The sequence below is a fragment of the Apodemus sylvaticus genome, chromosome 7 (genome assembly GCF_947179515.1).
Source record: "Apodemus sylvaticus chromosome 7, mApoSyl1.1, whole genome shotgun sequence".
In the NCBI taxonomy this organism is placed as follows: domain Eukaryota; kingdom Metazoa; phylum Chordata; class Mammalia; order Rodentia; family Muridae; genus Apodemus; species Apodemus sylvaticus.
The window spans coordinates 5,009,104-5,031,671 of NC_067478.1; the positions used below are offsets into that span (position 1 = coordinate 5,009,104).

General features: G+C 49.0%; 1 protein-coding gene across 1 annotated transcript in view; it reads right to left on the minus strand.

Annotated features, from left to right (window-relative positions):
* Positions 1–22,568, minus strand: part of Dlec1 (DLEC1 cilia and flagella associated protein) — a 57,864-nt gene that overhangs the window by 34,278 nt on the left and 1,018 nt on the right. Inside the window, exons 2-9 of the mRNA XM_052187006.1 lie at positions 20,131–20,281; positions 15,930–16,040; positions 14,289–14,476; positions 13,914–14,131; positions 9,072–9,150; positions 4,239–4,326; positions 2,953–3,126; positions 2,032–2,168 (exon numbers count right to left, since the gene is read on the minus strand). Coding sequence (XP_052042966.1) covers positions 2,032–2,168; positions 2,953–3,126; positions 4,239–4,326; positions 9,072–9,150; positions 13,914–14,131; positions 14,289–14,476; positions 15,930–16,040; positions 20,131–20,281 — 1,146 coding nt within the window. The remainder of the gene's footprint in view (positions 1–2,031; positions 2,169–2,952; positions 3,127–4,238; positions 4,327–9,071; positions 9,151–13,913; positions 14,132–14,288; positions 14,477–15,929; positions 16,041–20,130; positions 20,282–22,568) is intronic.

The following is a 22,568-nucleotide window of genomic DNA, read 5'->3' on the forward strand; positions in this document are numbered from 1 at the left end:
CTCCGAGCTCAGTTGCCTAGGTGGGTGTACTGGCTAGTTTTGTGTGTCAACTTGACACGGGCTGGAGTTATCACAGAGAAAGAAGTTTCAGTTGGAGAAGTGCCTCCATGAGATCCAGTTGTGGGGCATTTTTTCAATTAGTGATCAAGTGGTGAGGGCCCCTTGTGGGTGGTGCCATACCTGGGCTGGTGCTCTTGGGTTCTATAAGAGAGCAGGCTGAGCAAGCCAGGGGAAGCAAGCCAGTAAGAAACATCCCTCCATGGCCTCTGCATCAGCTCCTGCTTACTGACCTGCTTGAGTTCCAGTCCTGACTTCCTTTAGTGATGAACTGCAACGTGGAAGTGTAAGCTGAATAAACCCTTTCCTCCCCAACTTGCTTCTTGGTCATGATGTTTGTGCAGGAATAGAAACCCTGACTAAGACAAATTGGTACCAGGAGTGGGGTATTCCTGTGACAACCTGACCATGTTTTGGGGAGGATTGGGGAAGGACTTTGGAACTTTGAGCTAGAAAAGCTGTGGAAAGTTCTGTAGGAGCTTGGAAGACAATGTTACGAACAGTGCAGAAGATGGAGGCCTGGCTTGTGAAATTTCAGAGGGGAGATTAAAGACTCTTAAAGTAGCCATGTTTTGATTGTGAAGATTCTGTGGTTTTGGTTAGCTGGGGCTGAAGAATCAGCTGTAAGTAACAAGATACCAGAACCACTAAAGCAAACCTTTGTGGACTATTGATGCTGGTTAGCTGGAGCTAAGAAATTAGCGGTGATTAAGAAGAGACCAGCATCACTAAGATGAAATCTTCTTGGAAGTGTTTTCTGAGAGCACAGAGAGTGTGTTCCAGACATAGCCACAGTTGTGTTTTGTGCTGTGGCTGGACTTGGTACTGTGTAAGAGTCACCCAGATGGTACTTGTTTTGAAGGCATGAAGGGGTCATGAAGAACAGCTGAGGCTCTTGGCACAGTGAGAGGCCACAGAAGGCCATTGGTGAAGGTGCAGCCTCAGTTGCAATTGATGGCCCAGGACTTGAAGGGGTCATGCATAGGAGCAGAGGCTTGTCACCCTGATGAGAGCCTATGAGAGGTGAAGAGGCTCACCCTGGTGAAGCCTAATTACAGTGGAAGATAGCAGCGTTTTGGAGATGCCAGTACCATGTGATGACCACCAAGAACAGCAGCAGCAGTAGAGTACAGGCAGCTGGAGTCTAGAAGACAAGCTGTGTGCTACAAAGGGCAGAGCTGAAGAAGTGACCCAAGCCCTTGGAGGAGCCCAGAAGATCGTGAGTTGAATCCTAGACATTGAACCACTGGAGTTTGAGTTTTGCTTTTGGTTGTGACTGTGCCCTGATGTTTCCCTCTTGAAGAAAGAAAGTATTTTAGTGGAGCCCACAGTTGAGAGACCTTGAATTTTTCAAAGACTTTAAATTTTAAAGATATTGGACATTTTAAGGTGATTGAACTTTTTTTTTTGATTGAACTTTTAATATGTAAAGACTGTGCGACTTTTAAAGTAATTTAGATCTTGGGGATGAATAAGAAAGTAAGGGTTGAGACTTAATAGTGATGTGTTTGTGTGTCAAGTTGACAAGGGGTCAATTGTACTGGCTGGTTTCATGTGTCAACTTGACACAGGCTGGAGTTATCACAGAGAAAGGAGTTTCAGTTGGGGAAGTGCCTCCATGAGATCCAGTTGTGGGGCATTTTCTCAATTTGTGATCAAGTGGGGAGGGCCCCTTGTGGGTGGTACTACCTTTGGGCTGGTGCCCTTGGGTTCTATAAGAGAGCAGGCTGAGCAAGCCAGGGGAAGCAAGCCAGTAAGAAACATCCCTCCATGGCCTCTGCATCAGCTCCTGCTTCCTGACTTGAGTTCCAGTCCTGACTTCCTTTAGTGATGAACTGCAACGTGGAAATGTAAGCTCAATAAATTCTTTCCTCCCCAACTTGCTTCTTGGACATGATGTTTGTGCAGGAATAGTAACCCTGACTAAGACAGTGGGTTGGTCCCTTTCCCGGGTCGCAGTCCACGGCCACTCACCCGGAAACTTGGGGGTGGCCAGCTTTTCTGGGGCATGATGCAGAATCTGCCAACGCTGAAGCCCACGTTTTTGCAGATGAATTTGGTTATCTTCACTCCTCCTATGAGGCAGTGGCCGCAGTCCAACACTGGTGACACTGAGACCATGGGAAGGGATTGCTCAGGGAGGGCGCCAGGGGGCTGGCACAGCAGGTAAAGGGGCTTGCTGCCAAACCTGAGGGCCTGAGTTCAATTCCCCGAGATGGACACAGTAGAAGGAAGGAACCAACTCCTACAAAGCGCCCTCCATGGTGCAATGCCCCTCCCCCAAAGACACACATGTATAATAAATCCATGAAATAAAAATTTAGCTTTAAAGAAGGACAACATATCGCTCCTAATGGACCCTGCTGCCATTGTCCCTTCTGTGGTCCAGACGCAGCTCAGAGCAGCCCACCATGCTGAGCAGGAAGAAAAATGGGGCATGGCCCTAAGTCCCTTGGGCTCTGTCCAGGGTGCTGCCAGGTCACAGGACAGCTGTCGCCAGGGAGGCCCAACTTTGTCTAGGGGGTTATAGATCAAATAGGACGTGGGGCTGAGTGCACAGGAGCCCATACCCAGGAGGAACCAGCTAAGGTTGCTTTTCCTAAGGAAGCCTCCTTCCTTCTCTCCCTCCCTCCTCCAGCAACAAAGTCAATGTCTTCAGATATTTCCTCCAGGTACCCAGAAACACCCTCCCCTACTGCCTCAGCCCCTGCTGACAGAATAGAGGCCCGCTGCAGTGGAAGCTGCTGGAAGGTTCCTTTCAGGACCCTGAAGCCTCTGCCCAAGAGACACAAGATTTGGGCCACTTCCAGGGACTCCCAAGATGCTGCCCGCCCTTACAGGGGCTCCTAGGCCTTGCAGGATCCCACTGAAGGTGCAGTGCACATTCTCACTCACACGTCAGCACTGGCGGTGGTCTCCGGGCCTGCAGGGGGATTACCAGCGTGTGGGGAGACTGGGTCTCGACCAAAATGAAATCATCAAAATCACCAAGACAGTCCGGGATGAACTGGACGATGTACTGGCAGGTCATCCCGGGAGCCACTATTCCGCCTTTTCCTGGGAACATCCCTGTTGACCAATGAGAATGAAGGAGCAGCTGCCCATCATCCCTCGGGCTGATGCACTCTGGGAGTTACAGTGTTTCCAAGGAGCAGCTGCGCACCAGGGCTCCTGCTGATGCACCCTGGCAGTTACAGTGTATCTATTTCTGCCAAATTGAATACTTGCTCTGGAGGGAAGAGAGAGTGCCACAAGGCTTGGGAACCTGGTGCAAGCAACGAGATTTATGAGGTCCCTCTGTGAGGTTAGCTAAGCAGAGAGCTATCACTGAGGGAGAGGAGACGCTTCTCTCCCTCACAGACACCAGTGAGAAGGAGCTCCTCATTTGTAACCCTGTGAGAAACCTCAGCGAACTCACTGGTTCACCAAGTTCAACTTGGTAGGAATGTTACTTAACTCTGTCGCTGGGGCCTTTCTGGGGCAAAGGGACACTTGACTCACATCTCCCCAGGAGAAGTCATGCAGCAGACATGACCAGAGCTGGACCAAAGCCAGGCTGACGGACAGACTGCAGAGCTGCCTGGGGCATGTGGGAGCCACGCATAGGTAACAACTTCAAGGTCCAGGCAGGAGTGAGAAGGCCCATGAGGAATGGAACGGGCGGGGGCGGCTGTCTAGCCCTGTGCCATAGGGAGCATCTTGTGGGCAGAGCTTTGAGATTGGTGCGTTGGTTTGGTTTGGTTTGGTTTTTTGGTTAGACGGACACTCTTCACCCACAGATTTGTGTCCATCCCTCCAAGTGCTGGGATTCCAAGTTGGGCCCACCACACCTCACCAAGACCAGAAAGTCTTGGAGACATGGCAGACACTAAGGCTGGGAGACTGGCTGGCAGGTTGCCACGGTGACGTGAGCGATGAGGAGGACCTGGTTAAAGGCAGCGGCAGCACAAAGAGTGGCAAGCTGGCAGAACCAGTGCCCTGAGCAAGGTGAGGTGGGCACGGATGCTGGCAAGACGCTGGGACCTCGATAGGAGGGAGGGAGGGAGGGAGGGAGGGAGGGAGGGAGGGAGGAGCGGAGCTGTGGACTGAGCCTGAGGGACCGTGGGGACAGCTGAAGGAGGGAGGGCTGGGCATAGCACATCATCGTGAGGCAGTGTAGACTGTCACCACAGCGAACTTACCAAGCCCCAGAGCAAAGTACGGAGAGGACGGTGGGAGGACACGCAGGAATCGGCTGGTGGCGGTGGTGTTCTGCAGAGCGATCACCATCTGTGCAAAGGGAGGGGGCGTGCTTTCGGCCATCCAACCGCGCAGGGGCGTGAGGTCAAGATTTATTGATCAGATGATTGGGTGGTTGGTTGGTTGATTTCTCTTTCTGTGAGTGTGAGTTTGTGTGAGTATGCATGTGAATATGTGTGAGTGTATGAGTGTATGAGTGTGTGTTTGAGTGTGTAAATGTATTTGTGTGCGTGTCTTTTTGTGAGTGTGTGTGAGTCTTTTTGTGAGTGTGTTTATGAGTGTTTGAGTATGTGTGTGTATGAACTCATTTGGACATCAGAGGACAACTCGTAAGAGTCATTTCTCCCCTTCTGTGGCTTCTGTGATAGAACTCAGGCTGTCAGGCTTGCTGGCAAGAGCCTTTACCCACTGAGCCATCCCACCACCCAAATTCAAGCGAGATGAGAGGGAAAAGGGTTCTGAAAGAAATAAGCTTGGTCATACACTGAAAATGACTGAAGTTGGGTGATAGGCCCATGGGGATTTGGTTTGCTATTCTACTTTTATATGGGACAATTCCATAATAAAATTGCAATAAAAACTAAAATACAATTCACTCAGTGGTTAAGAGCACTGACTACTTTTCCAAAGGTTCAATTCCCAACAACTACATAGTGCCTCACAACCATCTGTAATGGGATCGGATGCCCTCTTCTGGTGTTTCTGAAGACAGCAGCAGTCTCATATACATAAAATAAACCTTAAAAAAATAAAATAAACAGCCAGGTGTGGTGGCACACACCTGTAATCCCAGCACTTGGGAGGCAGAGGCAGGCAGATTTCAGAGTTCGAGGCCAGCCTGGTCTACAGAGTGAGTTTCAGGACAGCCAGGACTACACAGAGGAACCCTGTCTTGAAAAACCAAAAAACAAAGCCAAACAAAACCAAACAAAAATAAAATAAACAATTCTTTAAAAGAAAGAACAAAAGAAAGAAAGAAAGGGAGGGAGGGAGGAGGGAGAGAGAAAGCAGGCAGGCAGCCTGAGCACATCCATCCCTGTCGACTTGTGACTGTGGACCTGGTGCGACCAGTTTCTTGGTCCCTGCTTTGACTTCTCGGGGTATGGAATTGTAAGCCAACTAAAGCTTCTCTTCTCTGGGTTCCTTTGGGACAGAGTGTGTCTATCGGAGCAACAGAAAAGGAACTAGAGCCTCTCACACACCTGAAACCATTTGCACACTACCCATAACATATGGCAAACACTACATTAACAGTTCTTAGCCCGTGTTGTTGAGGGGACAAGAAAGACACTCTAAGTGACCAGTGTAAATGGCTACGCTACAGGAGACATGAACAAGATTCCCTCAAGGTGAGAAGGTGGGTGGTGGGACAAAACAGCAGGTGTCCACATCACTCCATCCACGAGGGCTGGGCACGGTGTCAGCACAGAAGACGTTTGGCCTGAACTTAGAATTTATGAACGCCTGTGTACACACACACACACACACACACACACACACACACACACACACGCGCGCGCGCGCGCGCGCGCGCGCGCTTTTTTCAACCTACTGTTGATTGAGTCTATGTGATGTAAAATTTGCAGCTGATGAGGCTGACCACACTGTTTACCAAGCCTCTGCTCTGAGCCTCCCCAACCTCCTCAGCCAGCAAAGGTGGAAACTGTATTTACAACTAAGCAGGGGCTGGGAGATCATTCAGTCAGTAAAGAGCTTGTGTAAACTCAAGAACCTTGCTTCAGGGTGATGGCTCCGGAGAAACAGCATCCAACCTTGACCTCAGTCCTATGTACACACATTCACACACATGCACACACATATTCACACACATATTCACACACATATTCATATACATTCAGATACACATACATTCACAGACATGCACACACATTCACACACATATTCACACACATTCAGATACACATACATTCACAGACATGCACACACATTCAAATACATGTACACATAGTCACACACATACACACACACACATTCACATATACACACATTCACATACATGCACACATTCGCATACATGTACACACATTCACACACATATACACATGTGCACACACATTCACATACATGCACACACATTCACATACACATTCAGATATACACATTCACATACATACACAGGCATTTACATACATTCACCCACATACATATACACACATTCTCATACAAGCACACAGACATTTACACACATACACATGTGCACACACATTCACATACATGTACACACATTAACACACATACATTCAGATACAAACATACACACATTATTCATGCATACACATCCATGTGCACACACACACACACACACGAGCAAGAAAGCAGAGAGAGAGAGAGAGAGAGAGAGAGAGAGAGAAGCAAGTAGTAAACTCTAGAGCCTTTTCTTCTCTGGTGCAGAGTTCTCTAGCTGTGTGCTTATCTTAGCAATAGTTCAGCGCACCTGCTGCTCTGAAACTCTCTTCCTAGATGCCCAGGAGTATCAGGGACTCTTAACAAGGTTGACTCCATAACCTGGGCTCTCCTGGAGCCCGCTGACCTCTGAATATGGACTGGGCACTGGCCATACCCAGTGCTTAGCTATAAAACAGAACTATCTGGGCCACCATGTCAGGGCACACTCACACGCTGCTGCCACAGTACATGTACTGGCTGGTTTTGTGTGTCAACTAGACATAGGCTGGAGTTATCACAGAGAAAGGAGCTTCAGTTGGGGAAGTGCCTCCAATGAGATTCAGCTGTGGGGCATTTTCTCAATTAGTGATCAAGGGGAGAGGGCCCTTGTGGGTGGTGCCATCCCTGGGCTGGTGGTCCTGGGTTCTATAAGAGAGCAGGCTGAGCAAGCCAGGGGAAGCAAGCCAGTAAGGAACATCCCTCCATGGCCTCTGCATCAGCTCCTGCTTCCTGACCTGCTTGAGTTCCAGTCCCGACTTCCTTTAGTGATGAACAGCAGTGTGGAGATGTAAGCTGAATAAACCCTTTCCTCCCCAACTTGCTTCTTGGTCATGATGTTTGTGCAGGAATAGAAACCCTGACTAAGACAGTACCTCTGACACATTAGGCTCACCTTGAATTTCCCTGCCTCAACTAGTCCAGAGTCAACTAGTGCTTCCAAGATTCCTGGTTCTTATTTTCCTTCTCACATACCCCACCCTGGTTGTCCCCCCCCCCCCTCCCAGTGCTGGCAGCACCACCATGGCTAGCTGTATAAAGTGCTGTATAAACCTAGGGCTTCACGCATACTCGGCAGGCACTGCCAAGGGAGACACATCCCAGGCCTGCTGCTTCCTTTTAATGGGAAGCAGGGAAGGTTGAAGGACTTAAATCTAGATAGTGCGTGTGCTACCCACTCCCAGGGTGACATCGCTTTTCTCTGTGTCTGCGGGTAGGGCTAGGGAGTAAATTTGGGGTGCTTTCCTGTAGGTCTGTATTTGCTTCTGCGTCGCCCCATTAGTACCTGTGTGCACATCATTTATAGTGTGTATACGTGTGTGTGTGTGTGTGTGTGTGTGTGTGTGTACATTCAGGAGCACTGAGTGTTTCAAGGAGTGTGTGCTATGTGTGGACTCACACGTGAGGGCCAGAGCTCAAGCTGAAGTACCATTTCTTGGGAGCCTTTTGCTTTGTTTAGAGTGTGGATGGATTGTGTGCGGTTGTATTTACATGTATACCAGGGTATGGATGGATGTACGCATATACTAGTATGTGGATGGATTTACATGTAAACTAGTGTGTGGATGGATTTACATGTGTACCCATGTGCGGATGGATTTACGTGTGTACCCATGTGCGGATAGATTTACGTGTGTACCCACACATCTTCGGAGTCAGCATCAGGCGTTTCTGTCTTCGGTTCTCCATCTACCTTTTGGTACAGGGTCTCTTGCTGAATCCTGCACTCACTGATTGGCTGACCGGCACTCACATATTGGCAGGCCAGTACTCACTGATTGGCTGGCCGGTACTCACTGATTGGCTGGCCGGCACTCTCTGATTGGCTGGCCGGCACTCTCTGATTGGCTGGCCGGCACTCACTGATTGGCTGGCCGGTACTCACTGATTGGCTGGCCGGTACTCACTGATTGGCTGGCCGGTACTCACTGATTGGCTGGCCGGCACCCACTGATTGGCTGGCCGGCACCCACTGATTGGCTGGCCGGCACTCACTGATTGGCTAGGCTGGCTGGTCAGTGAGCATCCTCCTGCCTCTACAACCCTCTTTCTTCATTTACAGGGAATAGAAGCTATATAATTCAGTTATAAGGCATGTTATTTCTGTTCAAATATAGGTGTATGTGTGCGTGTGCGTGGGGGGGTATGTGCACATGGGTGTCTGTGGAGGTCAGAGCTATTGGAATCCTCTGGAGCTAGAGTTACAGGAAGTTGTGAGCCTGGGATTCCATCTTAGGTCCTCCACAGGAGCAGTGAGCACTCTTACTGCCGAGCCATCTCAGGACTGGTTTGTTCTCCTGTGGCTCAGGCTGGCCTGACTCCCACCCTCTCTCCTGTTCCCAAGCATGGGGAGGACTGGAGTGCTCCTCCCACTCAGCTGATGGTTCTTTTCTAAAGTCCTGTGGGGGTAGCGACACATGATGACATGCTGTGTGTGCCTCCTTCAACAGACGCCACGGGGGACGTCACAGGGCAGAAACCAGCACTGCAGCTGCGGAAGCTGGGTGACAGGCACGTGGGCATGCATTGGGCTTTCCCCGCTTTCCTGTGTGGTTCAGACATTTCATGATGTAAAGAAGCAAGGGCCCTACCTCATAAACGGGTCCAATCTCGTAATCTGTGAAAAATCCAATTGATGGTTTCGCCAGGAACACGGGGGCATCTGTGCAGCTGTGGGAGGGGAGAAAGGCTTCATCAGTCGTTCAGACAGCTGTGGTGGCGCACTCCCATAGGCCCAGCTCTTGGGATGTGGAGGCAGAAGTTCAAGGCCAGCCTCGGCTACTCTACACCCCCCCTTCAAAAAAACCTAAAGGTAAAGAAATAAACTCATCTACGCCGTCAAAGGTGTTCACAACAGGCTGTTTGTTGGGTTTTCTAGTTGATGTTTATTGAGCAAGTTATAAAAAATGTTAGGGCTGAAAAGATGGCTCAGGGGCTAAGAGCATTTATCGCTCTTCTGCCAGCCCAAGCTTGGTGGTACCTCACCTATAACCCCAGCTCCAATGGGAGGTATCAGATGGATGCCTTGGTGCATGTAATGTGCGTGTGCGCGCGCACGCGCACACACAATTTTAAAAAAACAATTAATCTTGAGGGCTGGAGAGATGGCTTAGCCATTACAGGCTTGGTTCACAAACAAAAATATAAATTTAACCTTAAAATAATAATAGTTTTAAGGCGCGATCCATGTTTCGTGAAGACAAATATATTAGGCTGCTCCTAGAATTTTCACTATGCATAAGGAAATTCTAGAAGCTTAAATACTGTCTTAGTCAGGGTTTGTATTTCTGTGCAAAACATCACGACCAAGAAGCAAGTTGGAGAGGAAAGGGTTTATTCAGCTTACACTTCCATATTGCTGTTCAGGTCAGGAAGCAGGAGCTGATGCAGAGGCTATGGAGAGATGTTCCTTACTGGCTTGCTTCCCCTGGCTTGCTCAGCCTGCTCTCTTATAGAACCCAAGACTACCAGCCCAGGGATGGCACCACCCACAAGGGCCCCCCCCCCTTGATCACTAATTGAGGAAATGCCCCACAGCTGGATCTCATGGAGGTACTTTCTCAACTGAAGTTCCTTTCTCTGTGACAACTTCAGCCTGTGTTAAGTTAACACACAAAATCAGCCAGTACAATTGACCACTTGTCAACTTGACACACAAACACACCACTATTAAGCCTCAACCATTACTTTTTTATTCATCTTCAAGATATAAAAAACTTTAAAAGTCACAGTCTTTACATATTAAAAGTTCAATCCCTTTAAAACATCCAATCTGTTTTAAAACTCAAAGTCTTTTTACAATTAAAAGTTTCTTAACTGTGGACTCTACTAAAATACTTCCTTCAAAAGAGAAAAGTATCAAGGCACACACAGTCTCAATCAAAATCAAAATCAAACTCCCACTGTCCAATGTCTGGGATGCACTCACGATCTTGGGCTCCTCCAAGGGCTTGGGTCACTCCTCCAGCTCTGCCCTTTGTAGCACACAGCTTGTCTTCTAGGCTCCAGCTTCCTGGAGTCCACTGCTGCTGCTGTTCTTGGTGTTCATCCCATGGTATTGGCATCTCCAAAACACTGCTATCTTCTGCTGTAACTAGGCTTCACCAATAGCCACTCATTGGCTCTCTTCATGGTGCCAGGCCTCAACTCCTTTGCATGACCCCTTCAGTCCTGGGCCATCAGTTGTAACTGAGGCTGCACCTTCACCAATGGCCTTCCATGGCCTCTCACAGTGCCGAGCCTTGACTGTTCTTCATGACCCCTTCAGGCCTTCAAAACCAGTACCACCTGGGTGACTCTTACAAATCCAGCTGCAGCATGAGGCACAACCTTGGCTATCTTTGGAACACAGCTTCCATGCTCTCAGAAAACACTTCGCATAAGATTTTACCTCAGTGATGCTGGTCTCTTCCTAATCACTGCAAAGTTCTTAGCTCCAGCTAACCAGCATCAATAGACCAGATGGAAAGTTTTCCCTTTAGTAGTTCTGGTATCTTGTTAACCACAGCTGATTCTTCAGCCCCAGCTAATCAAAACCACAGAATCTTTACAATCAAAACAGCAACAGCCCTGATAAGAACCGTTAATCTTCCCTCTGAAATTTCACAAGCCAGGCCTCTATCTTCTGCACTGTTCTCAACATTATTTTCCAAGCTCCTACAGAACATCCCACAGAGCTCTTAATACCAAATGGATCTTCTAGCCCAAACTTCCAAAGTCCCTCCATAGTCCTCCCTAAAACCTGGTCAGGCTGTCACAGGAATACCCTGATATGCTGGTACCAATTTGTCTTAGTCAGTGTTTCTATTCCTGCACAAACATCATGACCAAGAAGCAAGTTGGGGAGGAAAGGGTTTATTCAGCTTACACTTCCCACACTGCAGTTCATCACCAAAGGAAGTCAGGACTGGAACTCAAGCAGGGCAGGAAGCAGGAGCTGATGCAGAGGCCATGGAGGGATGTTTCTTACTGGCTTGTTTCCCCTGACTTGCTCAGCCTGCTTTTTTATAGAACCCAGGACTACCAGACGAGAGATGGCACCACCCACAAGGGGCCCTCCTCCCTTGATCACTAATTGAGAAAATGCCCCACAGCTGGATCTCATGGAGGCATTTCCTGAAGGGAGGCTCCTTTCTCTGTGGTAACTCCAGCTTGGGTCGAGTTGACACACAGAACCAGCTAGTGCAGACACCAACATGCTAGCTGGGATCTCAATACCGTTTTTCTTTATTTCTTTTAAATTTGTGTGGATGCCCCTGTGTGGGAGGGCTGAGGGGTGGGGTGCACACGGGTGTGCCTGCATACAGCCAGGGAGGCCACTGGGGGTGCTCCTTTGCTCTCTGCCTTGTTCTGTTGAGATGGGGGTCTCTCACTAAACATGAAGATCGCTTCTTCAGTGAGGCCGGCTCAGCGAGCTCTCCACTCTCTCCCAAACACTGGAGTGACAGGCCCATACCCAGAGTGTGATGAGCGTGACCGGGATTTGAACTCAGGTCCCCATATTTGCTCAGCAGTCACTCATGCCTACTGAGCCATCTTCTGGGCCCCAACTATCAGTCTTTTAACTTGTTTATTCATTAGTGTGATTATATCTCATACTTGGAGACACACTGAACCCATGGATGAAAGGATTCGACTGTGATTTGCCTCAAATCCTCATGTGTGAGGAAGTGGGTGGAGGGCTGGAGGAAGAGAGCTTGCCCTTGAGTTGAATTCATGTGGGGACGGGGGTCTCATGAGACTATGCCATGCCTGTGGTGCCATAGCTGACCTATAATGGCCATATAATGAACTATGCATTAACACAATTTTTCTTTATAAAAGATGCATTAATAGTGTTAAATATACAAAAGCAACTCACTCCTTTACTGAATTACTGAAATGTGGTCAAAGACAAATTTGTCTCTTAAAGAACAGAAAAATCAGGGCTGGAGAAATGGCTCAGAGGTTAAGAACATTGACTGCTCTTCCAAAGGTTCTGAGTTCAATCCCAGCAACCACATGGTGGCTCACAACCATCTGTAATGAGATCTGACTCCCTTTTCTGGAGTGTCTGAAGACAGCTACAGTGTACTTACATATAATAATAAATAAATCTTTGGGCCGGAGCGAGCAGGGTTGACCAGAGTGTGCAGAGGTCCTGAGTTCAATTCCCAGCAGCCACATGATGGCTCACAACCATCTGTACAGCTGCAGTATACTTGTACACATAAAATAAATAAATAAATCTTAAAAAAAAAAAAAAAGAACATAAAAATCACGGTTTGCCTTTGTTGTGGATTGACCTTGTATTTTGATGTTAATTCTGTTTCCCCAAGAGGGGCTGCCTCAGACAAGGAGTGAATCAAGGACTTCCTGTGAACCGTCTCCCCGTTTTAACGTGTAAAATAAAAGCTAGAGCCGGAGATTGGGCAGTGGGAGGGGAAGGTGGAGCTGAGAGTCTTAGAGAGAGGGAGGGAAGGGGCGAGGCGAGGAGAGTCAGGAGAGAGGGGAGGACAGGAGGAGGGGAAAGGAAGGTGGAGCAGAGGCGCGTGCCCTAAAGAAGCAGCAAGCTGCTAAGGATGTCTGTCACAGACAGGGAACGGAGTAGGGTAGTGACAGGTCTGCCCAGGTTGGGCGGCGGCTTGTATTCAAGTTAATTGGGTTGTGTTTTCCTTGCACAGGCTTACAGGGCTTGGAGATTTACCGCGACATGCCTTAATCACATGTAACTAAGAAAATGTGTAATACTGCTAATACTAAAGACATGTGAACTCCCTACATAAAGGTCTACTATCGCTGTCAGGCTGGCTGGACTGAGAGTCACCTAGGAACCTAGGGAGGCACACCTGAGGCTGTCTGAGAGCGTTTCCATGGAGGACTAACTGAGGGGGAAGGGCCCACGGTGAGTGTGGGCAGCAGCATCCCACACACTGAACTGGAACGGAACGGAAGCAAGGAAAGGCAAGAAGTTGGCTGAACCCCTTTCCCTGCGTTTAGCAGCCACAAAGAGCACTGCGTGTGCTGGCCCAGCACATCTTCCCGGCCATGATGGATTGAACCCTCTGGACTCCAAGCCAAAACCAATCTTACCTTTCCCACCTTGTTTTTGTGAGATATGATGTCACAACAATTAAAAAAAAAAAATCAAGAAACCATGGGAGGGTCACATGACCATAGGCCCCGCCCCCAGCCCCACCCCCATTTGGATGCCCATAGGAAGCTCATGCCCAGGGCTCTACTCCTCTTTTTCTGACTCCTGACAGCTGAGAAGAGCACAACCCCATGCCTCTGAGGGTCAGAGCCACACCCAAGGGTGACCCTGAAGCCTGGCTCTCCTCTGATACATTACCTAGGTGTGCCGAAGTCTAGGGACCTCCTCAGACCAGATCCAGAACCTTCCCAGGCTCGCTCCCATAGCTCAGATTTCCCGGGGTCCCGGCGGAAGGACTCACCTCCACTCGGGCTCCCCACTCAGGGATCCTCTTCTCTCTGGCTTCTTCGACGGGACAATTAGAGACTTGCCTCCGTGTGGCGTGTTAGGCGGGAAAAAGCGAGGGTTTTTCAGGAAGTGATTCCGATTCTCCATCCTGGCAAGCAGCCGTCTGTCCAGGGCTCTCTGTGGCACCTGCAGGTGCTCCATCCACTTCTTATTCACTGGTGCACTTGCCTTCTTTGAGGCACAAGAAAGCACAGTTAGTAACAGGCAAGAGGCCGTCGGGGCATGTCGTGAACCACAGACGGCAGGGCAGGCTCCACCGTGTGCATCTGGGTTAATTGCCTCTCACCGCCTCCCTGCACCCAGTGCCCCAACATAACTCAGCTCTAACCTTGACAGAGACCTTGGCCTTCTCTTTGGTCTTCGACGTGGAGCTCAAGCTGTCCATGGTGTACTCAAAGTCGTCGTATTCTGAGAGCTTCCTGCAGCGCTCCTCGGCCTTCCTGTCCAGCTCTGACCTGCGCATGAAATGCTTCTCACAGCTAAACGTCAGTTTGGAACATCCAGGCGGGGAATTGTCTAGGGCACCGAGGAAACACCCGTTAGTTGTACCGCTGCCGCCAAGCCAAGGAAGGGCATGTTTCTCTTTGTTTTCTTTTGTTTTTTGAGACAGGGTTTCTCTGTGTAACCCTGGTTGTCCTGGATCTCACTCTGTAGACCAGGCTGGCCTCCAACTAAGAAATCTGCCTGCCTCTGCCTCCCAAGTGCTGGGCTTAAAGGCGTGCACCACCACCGCCTAGCTGAAGGGCATGTTTCTAATTTGAACAAGGCAAGTCACCAGAGTCACAGTCAGGTCCCATGCTCCTCAAAGCCTTCAGATTCATAACACCAGATATTGCTGCTGTTCAATGCACGAGTTATTCCTGGGGCTTATTCCATGTGTTTGAGACATGGGGCTAGTGGGTAAAACAGTTTTCCAGCATGGCTAACTGACAAAAAGATGCGAAGCACACAGTTGCTTGGAGTAGTTGCTAAGCACATACTCCAAGGGTGAGCAATTTTTAAAAATAATTTAACTTTTACTTTATGTACATTGGCGTTGAAGATGTCACACCCTCTAGAACTGAAATTAGACAGTCATGAGCCGTCTCATGGGAATTCTGGGTTCTGGGAATTGAGCCTGGATCCTCTGGAAGAGCAGCCAGTGCTCCTAACCACTGAGCCATCTCTCCAGTACCCCCCCCCCAACTTTATTCAAATGTTCTTTTTATCATGTCTTATTTATTGGGACCATGCTTCCTCGACTAGACAGGGACTTCTGTTACTAACAAAAGGGTAAGGAGCTGCCTCACCCCACATCTTAATATAATTCCCAGTAAGCGCTCAGGGAGTAGGTAGAGTCTGTTTCCCAGCTAGGTGGTGAGTACGCCTCTCAGCGCAACTGACTCTGCAGCCTTCATCACCCTCAGGTCCCTGGATCTGAATCTTCCTACCCCAAAACAGGGGCAGCCACCAAGCTCCTAAGAGGTTGTCCAGGGTCCCAGTCCCTGGGACTGCTGGGAGCTTGTCTTTGCAGTCTGGCCTGGTTAAACACTGCTGATGCTTGCACACAGGCTTCCCCGTGACCCTTCGCCTATCCAGCGATGCTTCCAAACTCTACCCCCATGTGTAGGCCTGCAGGAAGCTTTCTATCCATTTACCTCCCCCACCTTGTTTCCCCCCTCTCCTCCTCTCCCTCCCTGTCTGTCCTCTAGCCCCTTTTAAACTTTTTTTTTTTTTTTTGATTTGCTGGCTGCTGGGCAGCCAACCAGGGACATGAAATTCCATGTGGTGGAGATGGAATATTTGCCTTGAAGGAACCAATGAAGATAACAGCTAAATAAAGGGACAGGAAGGTAAGTGGCAGCAACTAAGTAGCAGCAGGAGTGGGCGAGCTGGGCTGCAAGCACAGGAGGCCCTGGCCCTCCACCAGAGCAGGGGCTCAGAGCAAGCGCAGGATGCCTCTGGGCTCCACCAGAGCCAGCATAGATACCTTTGGGCGCTGGGCAAAATGGCACGGGATCGGTATAGTAATCCTCTGTAGAGATTAAGTGATGTTTTTGCATTAACTTGCTGTCTATACACCACCTGAAGACCGTCTTCACTGCGGGGGAAGAGAACAGGACAAAGGCAGTTAAGGCAGACCCAGAGAGAAGCAGCTGAACCCACACCTCCAGCTCCAAGCCTGCACGTCCCAGGCGAATTCTCAGAGCCCTGTGGTGAAGATTAAGAAACTGATGATAAGGGGCTGGAGAGATGGCTCAGGGGTTAAGAGCACTGACTGCTCTTCAAGAGGTCCTGAGTTCAATTCCCAGCAACTACATGGTGGCTCACAACCATCTATAATGGAATCCAATGCCCTCTTCTGGTGTGTGTGAAGACAGCTACAGTGTACTCATATACATAAAATAAATAAATAAATAAATCTTTAAAAAAAAAAAAACTGATGATAGCCGGGCAGTGGTGGTGCATGCCTTTAATCCCAGCACGTGGGAGGCAGAAGCAGGCAGATTTCTGAGTTCGAAACCAGCCTGGTCTACAGAGTGAGTTCAGAACAGCCAGGGCTACACAGAGAAACCCTGTGTCGAGAAAACAAAATAAAACAAAAAACAAAACAAAACAAAAAAGAAATAAACTGATGATTTCTCAGGCACTCCGTAGAGGCTGATAACTGGACCAAGCTGTGCATGGCGTTACTGGGGCAAAGTAGTGCCATATGTGGAGTCTGTGGTGGCATAGGACCAAGTGTGGTAGATGCAACACAAGCCCCAGTTCTTCACCCCTCTGGGTATGTCTGTCTGTCCCTGGCAATGTTACTAGCAACAGTGTAACCGATAGTCCTGGGTGTATCCAGGCTCTTGGCATCTTATTAAAAGACTTGGAAGAACACACACAAGTAGCAAAGCCAATGTCACTAGCAACAGTGTAACCCATAGTCAGTCGCATCAGGTGTTTCCAGGTTCGTGGCATCTTATTAAAAGACTTGGAAGAGCTGGGCAGTGGTGGCCCACGCCTGTAATCCCAGCACTCTGGGAGGCAGAGGCAGGCGGATTTCTGAGTTCGAGGCCAGCCTGGTCTACAGAGTGAGTTCCAGGACAGCCAGGACTATACAGAGAAACCCTGTCTAGGAAAAACCAAAAAAAAAAAAAAAAAAAAAAAAAAAAGACTTGGAAGAGCGCGCGCGCGCGCGCACACACACACACACAGCAAAGCCACAAGGAGCTCTATTCAAAGAGACACAGCATGCACACTGTAAGGGCTACCTGAGTTAGAGCACCCAAGGGCCTTGGTTACTGTTTAGGGCTTCATTTGGTGGAGTCCAGGAGGAGGAGCTGGTGGCGAGGGGGTGACCTGAGTGGGTCTCCATTTCCGTTGATGGATTTGGATTATGCAAGTCTTCCTTTCTTGTGCATGTCCTTCCCCATGATGCATCTGATTTTAAACATCTGTGTACCTAATTATGCTTATGAGTAAGATGGTCCATGGGAAAATATCCCTACAATTTCCCTTAGAGGACAGTTTCCCTTAGCATGCATGGACCTGAAACTGGCTTGGGCTGCCTCTAGGTCCAAGACATATATGGCAACATGGAATTACTGTTGGGGGTGGGGTTCGTTGCATTGTTTGGAGTGGGGTGTACATGTAGCTTGATTCGGGGGAGGCGGGGGTGTCTCAGGTCGTTCACTGTTAGGAAGGCAGGGCGTGCTTGGCTCGGGCCAGGCAGGAGTTGTGAGTTGCCAGGCAGTCCCTGTGCCTCTCGCTGCCGTGCGTGCAGTGTTACGCTTTACCTTTCACTGTGGCCAAATCATGGTAGCAAGGGTTTGAGATGTGCTGGTATGGGGAACTCTGGCCATCAAGCAGAGAAGACCTTGTCTCTTCATCTCAGACACCAGCTTAAAAGCCACTTGGAGAAGAGCTGAGCCCAGTCCACAGGGGCAATAACTACAGCCTCACCCAACTCCCACTGACCTATGACACACCAGAGAAAGTCACTTATATTACTGAATGGAAGTTGATGCTTGCAATTGATGAGCCAAAAAAATGATAGTAAACACACACATTATAATATATACTATGTAACATGTAACTCATATTATATTTTATAATATGTAATTAATATATAATGTATAATATATAATATGTATGGTTTATAACACTAGTGTCTAGAAACACCAACTAGAAACAAATGCCTTTGGAAAGTGATGAGTGTTTTAGTAAAATAGACTTTGGCTCTATTTTAATTACATGTGCTTGTTTGTTTATTGAATGTCTGTGGGGGCCTGTAGGTCTGTGTGTGGAGGTCAGCTGACCTCCTCCTGTCACAGGCCCTGAGGTTTGAACTCTGTCTGCCAGGCTTGGCAGCAAACCTTTATACACTGAGCCATCTGCTCGATTTGGACTCTGGAGTAGTCAGAAATTGGCATGCAAACTGAGAAGGTCTGAAAGTTTCCATGTTCGTCTGCCCCTGTGCAGGTGGAGCTTTATCTGTTACTGTCATCCTGCCAAGAACAGCATGCTTGTTACAGGAATGAACCCACACTGACATACCACCATCACTCAAAGCCTATTTTTCGGGTTTTTTGTTTTTGTTTTTGTTTTTGACTTGGTTTTTCCAAGACAGGGTTTCTCTGTATAGCCCTGGCTGTCCTGGAACTCACTCTGTAGACCAGGCTGGCCTCAAACTCAGAAATCCACCTGCCTCAGTCTCCCAGAATGCTGGGATTAAAGGTGTGTGCCACCACCAAAGCCTACTTTTCAACAGAGAGTTCACCCTTCGTGTTACAGTCTGTGTTTGCACAAATCTATAATGCTACATATGGGGGCAGCCTCCTTGTGCTGTGGGGATGTAGTTCAGTTGGTAGAATAGTTGCCTGGCATACATAAAGTCCTGGGGCCGATCCCCAGCATCCAGTGACAAAGGTGACACAGCGAGCATATCTTCTGCCCTCATGGGTGCTGACAAGGATCCAGAGATTTGGCCTAAAGTTAACAATCAGAGCCTGAAGCAGAAACTGCTCCCAGCATAGCAAAGGAACAGAAGGCGGCTGAGTACAAAGTATCCAAGGTTGAAGAAGAAAAGGCCAGGGAATCACCATGAACAACAGTGTTTGGCATCCCTGAAGCAGAAGTTTCTCAATAAGTTATCTGAAGGCAGCTCCAAAATATCCTGGCTGGCTGGTTAAAGGGGCATGCTGCTCCTGTACATGTCTGGTGGCTCACAAACTGCCCAGGACTCCAGCTGCTGGGGCTCTGCTACCCTCTTCTGGCCCCTGTGGGTACTACACTCATGTGCATAGACCCATTCAGAATCACAGGGATAAATAACTAAAACTCAATCGGTCAATCAGTGGACAGAAATACTGATAGCCAGTAAATAACCCACAAGCTACTTTTTGGGGCTCATGGCCTCTCCATCCAGAACTCCCTGGGGTCCTTCACTGATGGATCCTGGAACCACAGAAGGTGTACTTTTAGAAGTGATGGCCCTGACCCTCCCTTAGCAAGAAAGACTTGGGTTGGGAGTAAAAACCATGCCAAGCAGACACCATGCAGCCGTTCCAGGAGGCTTTGTGATGATCGCGTGTCGGGAGGGAGAAAGGACTGTCCTTTTTGCCAAACCTTCTTCTCCATCCTCCCAGGGTGCAGGGTGCAGGGGTCACAGTACTTTCTTGGCCTTTGTTTTTCAAGCTGGCCTATATACTAATGGGCTCCTTTATAATATTTTACACACATATCATTGCACATCTCCAAGGCAGTTTTAGAAAAGATTTTTAAGAGAGTGTGTATATGTGTGTACACAGGTATATGTATGTGCACAACTATAATCCCAGTACTTGGGAGTGGGGATGGGCAAATTCCTGGGACTCACTTGCCAGCCTACTGGGCAAGCTTGACAGGAAAGGTCAGAGGAAAGGAAGCTGTGGTTTGGCTGCTGGGACCGAGATGGGACCTCTGAGTCAGGGACCGATATTGCAACATTGCCAAGTGCCTGGCTTGGAGAGTCGCATGCTGGCCGTGCGGGACAGCACTCTCCTGGAGGGACCGTGCACACTGGGGTGTTGTGTACTGGCTGACTGTCATGTCTGCAACTTGCTCTCTGGATGTTCAGAAAAGAACAGTGACGTAGATATAGGACAATACTAACAGCCAGAGATGTGGAGGCTGACAGACAGACAGGCAGACTTCACACCTACCTGGGGGCAGTTTGATAGGGGTCTCCACGACATGTAGTCTGCCCTGTTTGGTGGCGTGTTCTGTTTCTGCAATGTCCCGTGCACGGGCCTGGATGATATGTTTCTCCAGCATGGCCACCTCATCCAGACGCTGTTTGTAGACAGCTCGAGCCTGCAAACGGGCATTCAAATATATGCACAGAAATCTGACGAGATCCGACATTTTGGCTCCACCCTGTACCTCTCCACATCGGGGCTTTCGGCCAAGCACAGCTGCCCAACCATCAAAACCATCTGGTCCAACCCACCAGACTAATGTCTGAGGTCAAGAGAAGGAGATGGTGACCCCACAGTGTGGTCAGTAGGAGCCAGGCTTGGTCCTCGGTCTCCCGGTTTCACAGTCAAGAGAGCTACCGTCTCAAGAAACGCAAGCCCATCTTGGTACAGCAAAGTAAGGCTGATTCAGGCAAGGCCCATTCTAGGTCCATTAAACATAGCCCGTGGGCAGCTTCCAGATGGCAGCCTCTATTTAAGCTGTTGGAAAGGGCTTGCCCGAGATGGCATCTTTTTTTTTTTTTTTTGCAGAATCCACATCAATGCACATAAAGCCACAGATCAAAGAGAAATGTGATCGGGTAATGTGCTACCCTGAGAAATTTACTACATTCCCCCCGCCCCGCCCCGAAAGGCTGTAAAGATGACTCCGCTGTTTACAGTACTTGTTGCTCTTCCTGAGGACCGAGTTCAGTTCCCAGAACCCACGCCAGCCAGCTCACAACTGCGTGTACCTACAGCCCCAAGGGAATTGGATATTGTCTTCTGGCCCACACACACACACACACACACACACACACACACACACACACACACACACGTGTTAAGATGCACGGAGACACACACACATACACCTAAATTAAAAATAGTTTTCAGTGTTGTGTGTCTGTATGTGAGTATGCACACACAGAGACCGGAGGAGGAAGGTATTAGGTGGTCTGTCTTACCACCCTTCACCTTCTTCTCTTAAAATGGGATCTCTCGACAAACTTGGGAGTAGGCATGTTGGCCAGCCAACCCCAGCAGCCCCCTTCCTCCACCTTAGACAATGTTGGGGTTAGAGGCAGCCATCAGCCATGCCGAGTTTTTTATGTGGGTGCTAGGACCTGAACTTGTGTTACAAACTCTCTTACTCACTGAACCTTCTCTCCAGCCTCCAACCTGCAGAATTTTCCAAGTCACTGGGTCCCTGTCTCAGTTCACCTTCTGTGACTCAACCTGGCTTTTTTTTTTTATATATCCTTGCAAACCTTATACCCCAAACGCTGACTCGTGGGTGGCCTGGCTGCCCCAACTTCAAGACCGTTTAGATTGACAAGCCAGTCAGCCACGCTTCTAACACATATTCTTGGACTGGAAGTAAAGTTTTCACAGGACGGGAAAATACCAAGACAGTATTACAAGGAGCAAACGCTTCTCATTGCTTTGCTAGGCCTCAGACTTAGCTACCTTTCTTGTTTGTTTATTTATTGGGGGCACGTATTCTATGGTGAGCCTATGGATGTCAGAGGACAACCTATGGAAGTCTGTTCTTTCCTGCCATGTGGGTCCAGGGGATAGAAAGCCCTGGTTGTTGGGCTCGGCAGCAAATGCCTTGAACCAGGAAGCCACCTCTTCAGCCCTAGCCATTCTTTAAAGTAGATGAATGGGTATACGGCGGAGGAAGGGAGGCAGCGTCTAAGCCTTCTTGTGGACAGAAAACCTCCTCTGGGAAAGCAGAGCCAGGACAGCCTTGAACATCAAGTACTGTGCTTGAGTCAAGCACCCCACTCCCTGGACTTTCCAAAAGCCCTGATCCTACTCCTTGGATGTAAGAGTCAGGATCCCACCCAAAGCTAATGGCTCCTCACTGAAGTGACTCCCTCAGTCCTCAAAGTCATACAAGCGCCATGTAATGGAGGCAGAGCTCAAGCCCCAGGATGGGTTTTGAGCTTGTGGGCTTAATCATCAGACCGTGCAGTGTTTCTGTAGACAGACATGGGAAAGACCAACAGCCAGTGAGGCTGGGTTGAGCTCTGATCAAGAGAACCTGGTGCTTCCAACTATTTCTGTGGACAGAGAAGCCCTGATTCACAGAGATCCATGACCATCAAAAGACTGAGACTAAGGTGCCACTGAATCCTGAGCCATCAGTGGGAGTCCTGCATTCTGCCCTCCAAGGCTCAGGCAGTGTTAGGTGTGTGTGTGGAGGGGGGAGGGGTCAGAGGAAGGATGGCGTAAGGTGGACCGGTGTTTTCTGGGAACAATTTTGCTACTGAACCGCTTGATCTTACTCTGCCTTGATTACCTGCCTAAGACAGGGTCTGTCAATATCCTGCCACCAGGGAAGAGAGATTAACACTTTGTGTGTGTGGGGGGGGGTGCGGGGGTGTCACAGTTTACCAGCAAGCACTTTTACCTGCTGA